Source organism: Drosophila kikkawai, chromosome 3R (assembly GCF_030179895.1).
Source record: "Drosophila kikkawai strain 14028-0561.14 chromosome 3R, DkikHiC1v2, whole genome shotgun sequence".
Classification (NCBI taxonomy): Eukaryota; Metazoa; Arthropoda; class Insecta; order Diptera; family Drosophilidae; genus Drosophila; species Drosophila kikkawai.
This window is the reverse complement of record NC_091731.1, coordinates 10,649,399-10,663,026: the sequence shown is the minus strand read 5'-3', so window position 1 is coordinate 10,663,026 and position 13,628 is coordinate 10,649,399. Positions and strand designations below refer to the sequence as shown.

Below are 13,628 nucleotides of genomic sequence, written 5' to 3'. Positions count from 1 at the left end.
AGTTCGCTTTAGCAAGCCGAAGATTAAATACCCTTTCAGATTTAAAAAACACTCGCTGTTATTACTTATAAATTGAATCAAAAATTAAAGTAGCATTGGTGGATTAATGTTGACTTAAATACTTTAACATCAGTGATATTTTTTCACCCATGGCGAAATTCTGATCACTGTCAAGCTAATAAATAAAGGACATTTCATGAAAACAAATTAAATTACACTTTATTGTTATTGTTATGTTTTGTGGTGGCGGAATAAAATCTCATTTTATTTGTAACGTACATAGTTATCAAAAATAGTTTAAATTTCAAGAAAAAACACGTTAAGTTTACTTCACAGAGTGGTTTCGACTATAAATCGGCTTAGCCCCGGATCTGCAGACATTAGTAGCAGTCCGAAATCATGTTCTCATCGTCGCGCTTAATCGCACTCAGAATATCATCCAGAAGGGAAGTGAAGTTCTCCTTGCACTCGAACCACTCCTGATGCTGCTTTACTAACTGATCCAAGTCGATGTTCTTCAGTTCCGCGTAAAACTGTCGCAGCGGCACCGCAAACTGTTTGTAGTAGAACTCATCTATATGGCGCTTTTCGTCCGTTTTCTCCTCCTCATCGTTAATTTGCATCTGCGTCTCGAACGCCTTCTCCAGCAGCTGGGCATCCTGCGAGTTCAGTATGGCCTCAATGACCTCCTCCGACTGGGCTGAGTTCATTGGCGATCCCTGTCCGGGTTCCTGGGAAGCTGGCCTTTGCTGATTTTGTGATGGAAAACCAAACCGTGACTGCTCGTTGTCCAGGAGCGGAGACCTCAATTCGATCTCGTCCAGTATGCCTTTGTAGCGCTCGAACTTCTCAGTCATTATTTTTACGCCCTTGATGATAAACTCGAGGACTTCCATTGAGGCCTCCTCGCGCAGGCACTTTAGCATGATGCCGAAGTATCCGTACTGTTGCATCTCGCCAAAGACCTTGGCAATGCTCGTTTGAATTTCCTTCTCCGTCAGCGTGACGATTTTCTTTTGCTCCTTGGAAAAGGTAACCGTGGGAAAAACACCATCAATCATGCCCTGATTGCTAAACTGACGATAGAACTCCCGACGCCAAAACTCCAACGCTCTCATCTTCACTTCCGAGTGGTGATCCCCGGCCACACAGTAGTTGAGTGTTGAAAATAGCGTGTTCTTGTACTTGTTATGGATCTTACGGTGCTCGTAAATCTTCATCAGGGTGACCACGGCCTCGGAGCGCACAATATCATCGTTCTCACGATACATCACAAACAGCAGATGATCCTGTTTGAAAAAAGTCAAAGTTAATGTTTTAGATATTGTGGTAAACCGATTAGCTACAAACCACAAGATCGAGTTGACTAAGCCCATTCTCCCACAGCAGATTAATTGATACCATTTGCGAAAGGCACTTAAAGGCCGATGCGCGGACATAGTTCTCCGAATCGTTCTTCGCCATTTCGTACACTATTGGAGGTATCTTTGAGTCGATTAGAAATCGTTGAAAGGCGGGAAACTCTACGGAAATAAATTATTGGGTAATTGACACAAAGGTAAAATAATAGGGGAGCTCACTGATGCGGGAGATACTAGCAATGGAGGTGGTCAACTCTAGCGTGGTGTCACGCACTTCCCACATGGTGTCGTGCATCCGCTTTACTATGATGGGACCCAGGCAAACCAGCGCCGAGCCCTGCAAATTGTCCACCAGCAGAGCCATATTTGGTGATAGGAAGTGCTCTACAGCCAGCTGAACGAGTTTTAAGGCCTGGACAGTGCACTGGCGGAAAAAAGGTAGCGATTAATTGTATTTATATAGTTAATATTTTCTAGAAATTTTCTAGCTTGCCGAAGAATTTCTGATCAAAGTTCAAAGGTAAAAGAATTGAAAAACACTTCTTTTAATTAACCAAGAAAAAAAAGATTACAGAAAACTCACCCTGGCATCCATGTTGGTGTTCTCCAGAACAAACGCCAGACAGTTTACTAGGCCAATAGTCTCCACCGACTCTTTCCAGGTGATCTTGAAACGTTCGATTAGAGTACGAAGACCCACCATGACGGAGTGCAGAACCTTCGGATCGTTGACGACCAACTCAGTGCCACGGGGGTACATTTCTAGGTAGGAACTGCCGGCACTGCTAACGCTGTGGCAGTCATCCTGCATATTGTTGGTTATTACGCTCAAGGCGACAGCCTCGCGGAGGACATAGAACAGTGCTTGGCAGACAGTGACCGCCTGCTCCCGATCAAGCACCTTCTCCAAGGCCAGCAAACTGTGGATGCACTTGTTCGCCAGCCCAGGTGTCACCAGACCAACTGATGTGCCGTCCGCCGTGAAAAAAGCGTCTCGCATCGTGTAGCAAAGTCGCAGCGTCTGCTCGCAGGATATCTCCAGCAGCTTGACAACATAGGCGTCGAAAACGTCAACCTTGTTCTCCTCGTCGTTGATCTTTTGGGCGTACTTCATGGAGAATAGCAGCGGCAGCATGTGAAAGCAAATAAGTTGGTTCTCGAAAGTGACACGCTCCTGCTGTATAACTATCTCCTTGGGCGCACGCGCTCCGAGCTTCTTCCACAGCACGTGATTCAGCTCCGCCAGCTTGACAAAGCTCACGCCGTCCTTGCGGGTGATAAAGAATTTCATGAGATTGAAGAACGACAGCCCGAACTCGGTGAACTCTTCGGGGGGCTCGGCAGAGTCCAGATTCAGCAGCTTTTCGTGCATCAGCAGGGCAAAGTTATAGCTGCTGAGCGTTGTAAATATCTTCTCGATGAAGTACGGATTGTGCGTCATGTCGATCAGTTTCCATATGGTTATTTCGAAGTCGTGGTACTCCTTGAGCAGCGCAATTAGGCTGGTCCGCTCCTCGAGCACCAGCGTCTGTTGCAGGATGTAGGAGAGCAGGTCCAGCGTAGCAGAGATCTTGTGCAGCAGTTCGTTGTCGTCCACCTTAATGTGGATTCGCTCCTCGCTGTCGGTATTCTTGTACAGATTGTCGTGGATGGGCTGCAGGATCTCGGACAGGATCTCCAGTGTCACGGCCTTGTCGTGCAACTTGTCGCAGGACTTGTACAGCACATCGTAGAGCACCGCCCTGGCCTCCCGCACCACGTACAGGGTGTGATCGTTGTTGGAGTACTGGATGAGCAGCTGCCAGGCGCGGTGGATGCGCAGAAACGCGAGCCCCATGCTATACCTGCTTATGGCCTTCATCAGACGAATGCCGCCCAGCTTTATTGAAGGGCTGAAGTTGCGATCCCCCGACTGCAGCAGTTTTATGATTCTGATAGCCGAAGATCGAAGCCACGGATTAGCCAGCGGTAGCGACATGTTGTTATCTCATCGTCACTCACACTCACCTGTTCACAATATCCAGCTCCCGCAGTCGCACAATCATCCACTCGTTGTGCGCCAGATAGCTGCTCAGATTTAGCATGAACGAGATGACCTTTGGGTGGATTTTGTTGAAGTCCTCCACCACCATGGTGATGCACTTGTCCACCCATTCGACCACAAATGGGGCCTCCAGCACATACGCGTTCTCTGCGGAGACATTAGTAGATAGCACACCAAACAGACCTCAGACTAGACACAGACACTCACCCTTGGCCTGCAAGTGGGTGAGGAGTTTCTCAAAGTAAACATTGTTGGTTGTGGAAAAGTTATCGCGCAAAAATATGTCAAATATCTGGCGCAGGCGCGACAGCACCTCCTCTTGCTTCTGCATCTTTTCGCTGGTGTTCCACAGTGACTACCTTTGTGCCTGCCGATTCCTCCTAGGGCATACTTTTGGCTTGCAATTGTTCCACAAAATAATGAAATCGCTTGATTGCGGGCGGCTCTTCTTATCAAGCCGAAAGACGACACTTGTTTTGCTTTCAGAGGGACCGTTCGTCGGGTGCGCTAAAATGCCGCAGTTCTAGGGTTGTCACTAAAGACACCTGCGTGAATTGGTCACAGATTACCGAACTATAGTCCACCCAATTTTTACGAAACATAAAACAATTTGTAATACGACCAAGTAACAAATTATTTTAATAAATGATATATTTTCAAAGCAAGAATAAAACAAAAACGAGAATAATTTCATAAGCTGTTATTATTTTGGAAATTGTAAAAAATGTAATAAGTGCCTGAAGACACTTTTGGGGTCTAGAGAGTAAGGTTTTTAATCGCAATTATGCAAATATTTGCCTTGGAATTATTTTTAATATTTGTGTGTATTCATGTCGAACGTGATCGATCACATATTCCTAAACTCACGTCGTGTTGGCATCTCTGTTGGCAAGTCGTGCAGCGGCCGCAACAGCTCAGGCACGGGAGGGTCACACTGTTCGTAGATGCAAAATAATGACGCTGACATCGAATCGGACCTTAGGATGGATAATAATGTAGAGCAAGCAGCAAAAAGCCAAACAGCAGATTCCACAGCAACAACAACCACACCAGCAGCTGCAGTCTCAGCCGGAGCAGTGAGCCCAGCAAGTGGAAACGTTGTGGCCAACGCGAACTCGACCTTTTGGAAAAACAGCGGACGACGGGTGCCCGGACGGCCAAGTCCCAAGCGGGAGCTCGATAAGTCGGTCGGGGCCGGAGGTGCGGCAGTTGGTGGAAGAGGCGCTGGCCCCAACACCGGCATGGTGTCCACCTTCCGGGACTACCAGCAGTCGGTTAGCGATGCCTGGGACACGGGTGACGACGAGTTCTGCATCATTAGCAGCTCGGAGGCGGCGGCAGCGGCGGCCGTTGGAGCAGGCGGTGGTAAAAATATTCTGTCCAATCATGTTCTTGTCCCTCTTTTTTCACATTTCGGTTTGGTCTGTTCCTGCCCCCAGATGGCGCTCGCATTTCGCGCCAGGTGTCCCAGACCGTGGCCCTCAATGTGATCGAGACGCACTCGCGAAGCAATCAAAATCACAACGCATCCAAGTCGGCAAGTGATTGCAGCGCAGACCTAATCTCGGGCAGTAGAAATTCCTCAGACGATACCAAGGAAGACCGTCGATCGCTGCCGGACAGCAATGAGAACAGGTGAGGGGCGAGTGTGCTTGGTGGAAGTGGAAAAGAAAGTTGAACTCGGTGCCCGCCCGCCGCAGTTGTGCAAACAAGTTAGAGTTGGAGAAGGTGCGCACCCGCATTGCGCCTTGTTAACTCGGTAATGTAAGCTGCATAAGGTAGCCCTTGAGGCCTTGAAAAATGTTATGTAAAGATTTTATGCCACTGCCTTTTCGACCGATAACTGCTTTGAGCAACAGCTACTCCGTTCGCCACTCCCAACCCAGCCCATTCCGCGGAGACATGTCAGCAGTGTCAAGACCGGAAGATATCAATCCTGTGGATAGTAATTTAGGTTGCATTTACAGATCACGCTTGAGGAACTACCCAGGAAGGCCGCAGCTGCAAAAGATCAGCTCGAACTGCCAGGACAGCGAATACGAGACCAAGATTGAGAAGTTCCAGGTGTTGCTAGACTCGCCGCAATTGGATTTGGTGGCTCTCAAGAAGATCAGTTGGTCGGGAGTGCCGCGGAAGGTGAGAGCTCAACTTTACTTAAGAATAAAGAATCCAACTTAGGCTCCGCTTCAGATGCGCGCTGTCAGCTGGCGACTTCTCTCGAAATATCTGCCGCCGTCGAGTGAGCGGCGGATGGCGGTGCTGGAGAGCAAGCGGCAGGGCTACCAGGACCTTAGACACAACTACTTCCGGGTGGACAGCCAAGACGAGACGCAACAGGACACGTACCGCCAGATCCATATCGATGTGCCGCGTATGAATCCGCAGATACCGCTCTTCCAGCAGCAGCTCGTCCAGGAGATGTTCGAGCGCGTCCTCTTCATCTGGGCCATCCGCCATCCGGCCTCGGGCTATGTTCAGGGCATTAACGACCTGGTCACGCCCTTCTTCATTGTCTTTCTCCAAGAGGCCCTGTCGCCGAACACGGATCTCGAAAAGTACGACATGTCGACGTTGCCCGAGGAGACGCGCAACATCATTGAGGCGGACTCGTTTTGGTGCCTCTCCAAGTTTCTCGACTGCATACAGGACAACTACATTTTTGCCCAGCTGGGCATTCAGGAGAAGGTCAACCAACTCAAGGATCTGATACAACGCATTGACGGTAAGATGACTGCTTGCCCAGATTATCTTTAATTGAGACTGATCCAATACAGATAGCGATATTATGTTGGATGTCTGATAAGATAAATAGCAACGACTTGCCAGAACTGGAGGCATAAAAGCCACAGCTTATGGTTGTCAGAGCTGTCTCTGATGAGTTTAGGTAAAACGTGAGGCTACAGATACAAAATATGTGGGGTATATTATCCTAACATCTCGAAATGAACTTTGACTAATAAGTCATTACTACGCGGATATGTATAATGAACAAATTTAAAAACTTTTCCGTAAAATTTGTTTGTTAATAATATCGATATATGGACGTTAACTCCGATTTTTCGATATTTCAAGATTTGAAAGAATTTTAATTATTTTTTTTAATTTTTGTACAGTGAAATGAGAAAGTCCTTTTGATAATCCCCAAAATATGACATTTCGTTTTTCCACTTTGCCAGTTTTTTCTAAGATTGGGTGTTATTACATTTTTAAATTTGGGAAGTTATTTCGTAGTGTTATTTTCTTTTTCTTGGGAACTTATTTATTTTATTTTATTTTTTTTTTCAAAAATTAAAATAACTTCCCAAATTTTATCAAAAATTGTTTTTGTTGTTTTCTATACACATTTTTGGGGACTTATTTCGTTTTTTGTTTTGGAGACTTATTTCATTTGGGGTTTATTTCGCAGATGATGACCAGATAGGGGGTAGGCATTAATAGTCCCCCTAATAATTGGCCTTCCAACCTATAATTACCAAATAAACTGATACATACATTTACAAGCAATTAACATTTAACTCTCATTCAATTTCAGTGAATCTGCACCGTCATCTACAGACGCATGGCGTCGACTATTTGCAATTCTCATTTCGTTGGATGAACAATTTGCTGACACGCGAACTGCCGCTGCACTGCACCATCCGGCTGTGGGACACATATCTGGCCGAATCGGACGGCTTCGCCCTGTTCCATTTATACGTATGCGCGGCATTCTTGCTGCACTGGAAGGAACAGTTGATGCAACAGAACGATTTCCAGGTACGCATGCATAATCATAATTAATACATAAATCATAATCATAAATCAATGATAATGGCCACCGGCAGGGTCTCATGCTGCTGCTACAAAATCTGCCGACACACAACTGGTCCGATCGCCAAATCAACGTTTTGCTGGCCGAGGCATTCCGCTTGAAGTTCACCTATGCGGACGCGCCCAAGCACTTGGAGACGAAGAGTTGACAAAAGCAACACAAACAATGCATATTATACGTAACATAGAGGTTTACATAGTTTACTACGATCTGCGGAATATACCTATATACATACAACGTACGCTACATACATCTAATAATTATATACAATTTGTTGTTTAGCCGTTCTTCTGTTTGTTTTGTTTCCCTATTTCTAGTTTCGTTTGAATTTAAACAGAAAAGAAACCATATTCTTATTAAACTCTCCGCTTTTTGTAAATACGAATCAAACGAATTCAAAATACAATTTTACACGTTCAACGGCAGCAGTTTTCATTAAAATATTTGTCTTTTATAAAAACAAATCGAATCAAAAGTCAAGGGGAACAGCTCCGTACTTTTCCTTGTGCATTAAACTCAAAAATTAGCTTAAAAATAATAAAGATGGATAGCTATAAAGTTGAGTTGATTTTAAAATTACAATTGTGGAGAATCTAAGTTAAAATCTTTTAGGGATGCTCTTCGATTCATAATCTAATCATAATTATGACGACTAATTCAATCCTAGTTTTGCCGCTCGGCAATGTGCTTGAGCTGCTTAAGAACTGTTTCCAGCAGCTTCTTCTTATCGTTCTTGCGCACCAGCGAGAAAATGGGCTTCTTGTCCGCCTCGCGGATCTTCTCCAGTATCACAATAATGGACTGCGGCTGGACGAGATGGTATCGGTTCTCTTGCTTGCCATAGTCGTGGAAGTACGTGCTCCACTCCTCAAGGATGAGCAGGTCCAGCAGCTGGCGGTTGCGCAGGAAGTACTTGCTGAGCTCGCCCTCCTTCAGTCCTGGGACCGGTTCTGAGGCCGCAAAAAACTCGCACTGCATGAGGTCGAGGTTGATCTGTGTCAGCGCCCCCGTCGAAATCTGCTTCACATCCTCATCGTACATGATTGAGTAGATCTTTTCCGCAATGTGTTCACAGGTGCGTCGACAGGCAGCCTGGGCGATGTGGGGCAACTTAAAGGCAAAATTGTCGAATGTGCTCTTTAGATACGAAATCATGTCCGTGATAAAGGCGGACGCTATGCCCGGCGGCTCCACCAGTAGCCAGTCGTAGGCGCTTAGCTCAAAGAACTCGTCGATTTTGGAGCAGATCCGCAGGCCAACCTGCTTCTCGGCATCCTGCCGCGCCACATGGAACATGGCCGATGGACTCTGCGACACACTCCGCTCCGTGTTGGTCATATGGCAGACGAACTCGTCCAGAAAAGGTCCGGCCTTCTCCAAATACTGCGTGTCAATGATGATCTGAATGAGCTGCGTTAGCGTGATGCTCGGCTGACGAAAAACCACCGAAAGGCAGCCGCTGAAGCTGCGTGTGAGGAGCAGATTGGCCGCCTTGCGCACCATGGCGGCCACCTCATTCGGTGACAATGTCAACTCCTCGGCAAACTTCATGCAGGCGTACATGAACTCCTTGGCCTGGTGATATACCTCGGGAACCATGCGCGAAAAGGGGAACTTCTTGGGAAACGGTGCGTTCTCCAGCTGCTCCGAGTGAAAGGGAAACCGCTCAATGATGCCCTCATACTCCTCCACATTCTGTACCACCATGGGCAGAAACTGCTCTTTGTCGAGGATATCGCGAAAGACGTGCACCCAGCGCTGCAGCAATACCTGTGCAAAGGAAGTATTCCCCATATTAGGAACTCGCTTGTACTTTAAGGAGGAAAGACCTTACCTCATTGTAGTGGTCCCTCATGTTGTGTAGGAGCTCCCATAGGATGTTCACCGTGTAGCCGTAGCACTTGAATGTATTTATGGACAACATGATCAGGTTTTTAATGCGCAACAGTATGTTGGGATCGGTGCAGGACGACGAGCTCATGCTGATCTCGTTAACGAACTTGGTTAGTGAGTTCGACCAGAGGTCCTCCAGATAACTGTTGGTGACGACGTCGCCGGCTGTGTTCTTAACGTGATCTTCCACCACGAAGAATCCAACAATGGCGCAGATATAGGTCTTGTAGGCCTCCAGGTTGTCGTGCATATTTGGAGGCGGCTGAAGCACCAGCTTGGCCTGGTCTCGACGCTGCTGGCGGTAGTCCTTCTCGAAATACTCCCGCTGTCCCAGCACCATGTAGATGTGCAGGCACCGGTAGATGGGCGAGAAATCTATTAGGTCCTGGGCACTAACATTCGCGCCGTCATCGTCGCCACCATCACCGGCACCAGTCCCTGCTCCACCCGCTCCTCCATTGGCTTGCGTCTGCATATGCTCTGCGATGATGGCGTTAATGTCGCGTTTCTGCAACTGCTTGGTGTGGGTGATGGCCAGCTCACCGATCCTTGGTGAGAACTTTCGTATGTTCTCTAGGAACTCGCGAAAATCTGAGGCGGACGAGCGCCGTATGTTCTCCTTGATGATGGGTATCTGGATCTGCATCTGGGTGGCGAAGCGGTAGTTGTGCGCCTTTAAACGCGCTAGGTGCTCCGTCTCGAGGGTTTCGAGGGTGCGCAAAGCCTGGTAGTACTGCTTGTTTTTGGCCTGCTGTGTAAACTTCATGTAGCACTCGAGAGCCGGCAGACAGGACTTCAGTGCCTCAATAGCACTGGCCAGATTGGACTCAATTTGGCGCGCTCGCACCAAGTCGTTGCCCTGCTGGATTAGCGAGGCACTGATCTGACGCAGCGAGGTGTCCAGCGAGTGCACCTCGTCGTGCAGCTGCTTCGCCTGTGTGCGCACCTGCAGCAGCTCCTGAATGGAGTCGATGAAGCCTTGATAGTACAGGTTGCAGATACGCTCGATCTCCTTGTCATGGCTACGAATCCGCTGGTCCAGCTGCTCGCCAATCTGCTTGCTATTGTTTCCTGCCAAGAAATATAAGAAACATAAATATATATTGAAAATTCTCGGGGCGTAAACAAATCGTGAGATTGGCTTGAAACCTGTGGTTACCTTCTAGAATCGATCGAAATGTGGGTCCCCAGTAGTCATCCACCGCCTCTATATCTTGCACGGTCACCTTGGACATTTTAGGTCGCGCTTTTGAAGGTTTTAAGTGCAATTTTCAAGGAATAATCCAAAAGATATTAATCAGTCGACTGTACAGTGTTGGCTAACAGCTAAGGCGTCCAGTGTTAAATAACACTTAAAGCTCTTCTATGCAACAAGTATTTTGCGTAGGAGAGTGTCATCTCTAAACAGCTGTTTAGCTTTTCGTAATTAAAAATGAACCAATAAAATAACTTGTAAACTAAAAACACCTTAGGGAACGTCTGCCCTGGAATAAATTTATTACATTGCCCAAGTTATTTGCCACATTAGAAATTAGTTTAAGACTAACACAAGTCTGATCGTCCAGAACCGCCTCGATCAGCTGTTGCTTCTCTTAATACCCTTTCTGATAGTACCTCAAGTTTCTCACCCATTGTAAGACGAATAAATTATTTATTTAAGAAATATTTTCAATACTAAAGCTCTTAAGGCTCTTAAATATAAGTTATTATATTTTGGAAATATCGTACTAGTTTGAAATTCCTCTATCTGCTCAATTTAAGTGAAAGTGCCAGCAAGGGTATACATATCTCGACTTGACAACGTTACCTCACTTCCATTCTCGTTCAAACTTTCACTTCGGGTGGCGGTTTTTGAGCATTCCGCTTCTGGTTGGGGCCAAAAACTTGTCGGGGGAGTTACGGTTCCGCAGAAACAGTTATGTTGCAGTAATACTCGTACACGCACGCAATCACGGCCGGAAAATAACTACATATATATAGCCATGGCTACCATACGGAGTCGCCACAATGGAGCTTCTACAACAACGGCGACAGAGGAAGAGCTCCAGACCAGCAGCAGCAACAACAACAATAGCAAGCTGGGAAAGGGAAAGGGCAACCAGGAGAAGAGCGACCCCATGATATACATCATCTTTATATCTCTGCTTTTTGATCTGCTGGCATTCACCATTATTCTACCACTGCTGCCGTCGCTTTTGGAATATTATCGCCAGAATGATACATCCGGCTTGTACGCCGTGCTCACGGAGCGCGTTCGATGGTTTCAGCAGCTCCTCGGAGCGCCTGAGCGGTATATATCGGTGCTATTCGGTGGCTTCCTCGGTTCCATGTTCAGTTTCCTGCAATTTGTGGCGAGCCCGATTGTGGGCGGGCTCTCGGATTACTACGGCAGGAAACCGGTGCTGTTGGTTTGTGCGGTGGGTAATCTTATCCACATACTCAAAGCTTAAATATCTATTTAGTTCCGTTTCCGCAGTCTGGCATCGCCTTGTCCTATCTGATCTGGGCCTGCTCCAGTAATTTCGCCTTGTTCGTTCTGGCCCGCTTTGTGGGCGGCATCAGCAAGGGTAACATCTCGCTGTGCATGTCCGTCATCACGGATGTGTCCAGCGTGAAAACCCGTGGTCGGGGCATGGCCCTGGTGGGCGTGGCCTTCTCGCTGGGCTTCATTGTGGGACCCATGATTGGAGCCCTATTCGCAATATTCTCCGATAAGAGTGGAGGATCTTGGTTTGTGCTCCCCTCGCTCCTTGCCTTTGGTCTGGCTGCAGGCGATCTCCTGGTGCTAGCCTGCTGTCTCCGAGAGACTTTGCCCAAGGTAGGAATCGGCTGAGTGTACATACTGACATTTAAACTAACTTCGGGGCTTATTTCCCAGGAGAAACGTGTTAAGGAGATTTCATCTGCCCTGTCATATGGCCTGCAATTGCTCAACTTCTCGGCCATATTTAGGTAAGTCATGGAATTAATTAGCAAGAGGCGGGAACGTAAACCTGTCGTGTGACCAAGTCGTCTTGCCTGACTGGTTTGAGGAACATTATCATTACCGTGCCAGGTGCCGGGTACTCCGGCACGTTTATTTGATTGTCTTATCAGTGGGAAAGTATGGCTACACATCTGATTAAAGTCTGTTAATGGGAAGGGAAGGTGTCCCGTTCCCTTGAAGACAATCTTTTGATTAGCGCTTGGATTTAGGTTGACCAATCGTATTTCATGTTAATTCTTCTATTGACAGATTCGCTGCTATCAAAAATGTCCCAAAAAAAGACATTGAGGCCTTGCGATCAATTGGACTGATATACTTCCTTTACCTCTTTCTGTACTCCGGCTTGGAGTTCACCGTCACCTTTCTGATGTACCACAAATTTGGGTACACCTCCATGGACCAGGCCAAGATGTTTTTGACAACCGGTATGAGTGTAGCAATACTTAATGTGCTTAAATAAATAAATACTTTTGCAGGTGTTATCATGACATTGCTGCAGGGATCGGTGGTTCGTCGCCTCCCCGAGGCAAAGATCAAAGGCTATGCCATTTTTAGTCTGTACCTGATTGTCCCGGCCTTCGTATTAGTTGGCCTGGCCGAAAGCAGTCGATTGCTCTACGCCGGCATGATCCTCTTTGCCATCTCAACGGCCTTCGCTGTTACCTGCCTCACCACCCTGGTGTCCAAGTATGGCAATGATGACCAGAAGGGTTCAGTATTAGGCATTTTTCGCTCCCTAGGAGCTCTTGCTCGGGCGTTGGGTCCCGTGGTGGGCAGTATTGGTGAGTTGGATTTACTACGCCCGGTGTTGTTTTTCTAATCATTCCGAATCCCTACAGCTTTCTGGTGCGTAGGCTCAAAGATCACCTATATAGCCGGTGGACTTCTGCTCATTTATCCAGCCTTGGCCTTGCAGCGTGTTCGCATTTAGATGCAATAAGCACAAAGTGAATTAACCATTTTAGAGAACAACGCAAGTATTAGTTGCACATTATACTTAATTTATTGTTTTATATACAAGTATTTTATATTAAAATTATTAAATTTTATACTCTGTTTATACAAAACAAATGTTTTTCATTGGGCGAAAATTAGGGTCTAGTCTAAATTATATTGTCATGTCAAAAACTTACAATAAAATAATTGGAAAGAAGCTTTTTAATGCTAAAAAAAAGTAAGGAATTTTTTAAAAACTTCAAAGCCTAGGAATGCATTGACTTTGGAATCCTCAAGTAATTCTAGCTGAAAATCGGGAGAGATAATGATAGGATAGTGCTTTGTCCCAGAATGTTATAATTTATCTTTTATATTAATACCTTGTCAAAAGGTTGTTTTGTAAAGAATATTAAATAATTGTGTATAAGTGATTTACCACTATAACGTATATATTTATAAATATATTAATACATTAATTATGTTTTAAAATGAACAAGGTATCTATTTTTTTTTAGTTTTAAATTATTAATGGAATGGTAAAACCAAAAGAGAAAAGACTTCAGGAAACAATAAAAAAAAAAATCGTTATTTTTTAAA

At 46.1% G+C, this 13,628-nt stretch overlaps 4 protein-coding genes across 4 annotated transcripts; 2 read left to right on the top strand and 2 right to left on the bottom strand.

Moving 5' to 3' along the window:
* Positions 1 to 220: 220 nt before the first annotated feature.
* On the bottom strand, positions 221 to 3,981 carry LOC108084884 (uncharacterized). Its single transcript, XM_017181279.3, has 6 exons — positions 3,613 to 3,981; positions 3,369 to 3,552; positions 1,945 to 3,292; positions 1,581 to 1,785; positions 1,351 to 1,523; positions 221 to 1,289 (listed from the first exon to the last, which is right to left on the bottom strand). The coding sequence occupies exons 1-6, from the start codon at positions 3,734 to 3,736 to the stop codon at positions 381 to 383; spliced, it is 2,943 nt and encodes a 980-aa protein (XP_017036768.1). The 5' UTR covers positions 3,737 to 3,981; the 3' UTR covers positions 221 to 380.
* Positions 3,982 to 4,316: 335 nt separating this feature from the next.
* Positions 4,317 to 7,497, top strand: Tbc1d22 (TBC1 domain family member 22). Its single transcript, XM_017181264.3, has 6 exons — positions 4,317 to 4,770; positions 4,845 to 5,040; positions 5,373 to 5,541; positions 5,596 to 6,127; positions 6,938 to 7,161; positions 7,230 to 7,497. The coding sequence occupies exons 1-6, from the start codon at positions 4,350 to 4,352 to the stop codon at positions 7,362 to 7,364; spliced, it is 1,677 nt and encodes a 558-aa protein (XP_017036753.1). The 5' UTR covers positions 4,317 to 4,349; the 3' UTR covers positions 7,365 to 7,497.
* A 288-nt stretch (positions 7,498 to 7,785) lies between these two features.
* Positions 7,786 to 10,440, bottom strand: Sec15 (exocyst complex component Sec15). The gene is made up of 3 exons (XM_017181263.2): positions 10,269 to 10,440; positions 9,051 to 10,180; positions 7,786 to 8,986 (listed from the first exon to the last, which is right to left on the bottom strand). The coding sequence occupies exons 1-3, from the start codon at positions 10,342 to 10,344 to the stop codon at positions 7,880 to 7,882; spliced, it is 2,313 nt and encodes a 770-aa protein (XP_017036752.1). The 5' UTR covers positions 10,345 to 10,440; the 3' UTR covers positions 7,786 to 7,879.
* A 482-nt stretch (positions 10,441 to 10,922) lies between these two features.
* Positions 10,923 to 13,130, top strand: rtet (major facilitator superfamily domain-containing protein rtet). The gene is made up of 6 exons (XM_017181176.3): positions 10,923 to 11,526; positions 11,586 to 11,927; positions 11,988 to 12,061; positions 12,345 to 12,520; positions 12,572 to 12,877; positions 12,935 to 13,130. The coding sequence occupies exons 1-6, from the start codon at positions 11,092 to 11,094 to the stop codon at positions 13,024 to 13,026; spliced, it is 1,425 nt and encodes a 474-aa protein (XP_017036665.1). The 5' UTR covers positions 10,923 to 11,091; the 3' UTR covers positions 13,027 to 13,130.
* The last annotated feature ends 498 nt before the right edge of the window (positions 13,131 to 13,628 follow it).

Bases quoted from the DNA above. Each gene is read 5' to 3' on its own strand.
- LOC108084884 (XM_017181279.3), bottom strand. From the start codon at position 3,736: ATGCAGAAGCAAGAGGAGGTGCTGTCGCGCCTGCGCCAGATATTTGAC. The intron at 3,553-3,612 runs GTGAGTGTCTGT...ATGTCTCCGCAG, and splicing joins CACCCACTTGCAGGCCAAGG to AGAACGCGTATGTGCTGGAG. The intron at 3,293-3,368 runs GTGAGTGTGAGT...TTCGGCTATCAG, and splicing joins GAGCTGGATATTGTGAACAG to AATCATAAAACTGCTGCAGT.
- Tbc1d22 (XM_017181264.3), top strand. From the start codon at position 4,350: ATGCAAAATAATGACGCTGACATCGAATCGGACCTTAGGATGGATAAT. The intron at 5,041-5,372 runs GTGAGGGGCGAG...TTGCATTTACAG, and splicing joins CCGGACAGCAATGAGAACAG to ATCACGCTTGAGGAACTACC. The intron at 6,128-6,937 runs GTAAGATGACTG...ATTCAATTTCAG, and splicing joins TCTGATACAACGCATTGACG to TGAATCTGCACCGTCATCTA.
- Sec15 (XM_017181263.2), bottom strand. From the start codon at position 10,344: ATGTCCAAGGTGACCGTGCAAGATATAGAGGCGGTGGATGACTACTGG. The intron at 10,181-10,268 runs GTAACCACAGGT...ATTTCTTGGCAG, and splicing joins ATTTCGATCGATTCTAGAAG to GAAACAATAGCAAGCAGATT. The intron at 8,987-9,050 runs GTAAGGTCTTTC...TCCTTTGCACAG, and splicing joins TGAGGGACCACTACAATGAG to GTATTGCTGCAGCGCTGGGT.
- rtet (XM_017181176.3), top strand. From the start codon at position 11,092: ATGGCTACCATACGGAGTCGCCACAATGGAGCTTCTACAACAACGGCG. The intron at 11,527-11,585 runs GTGGGTAATCTT...CCGTTTCCGCAG, and splicing joins CGGTGCTGTTGGTTTGTGCG to TCTGGCATCGCCTTGTCCTA. The intron at 11,928-11,987 runs GTAGGAATCGGC...CTTATTTCCCAG, and splicing joins TCCGAGAGACTTTGCCCAAG to GAGAAACGTGTTAAGGAGAT.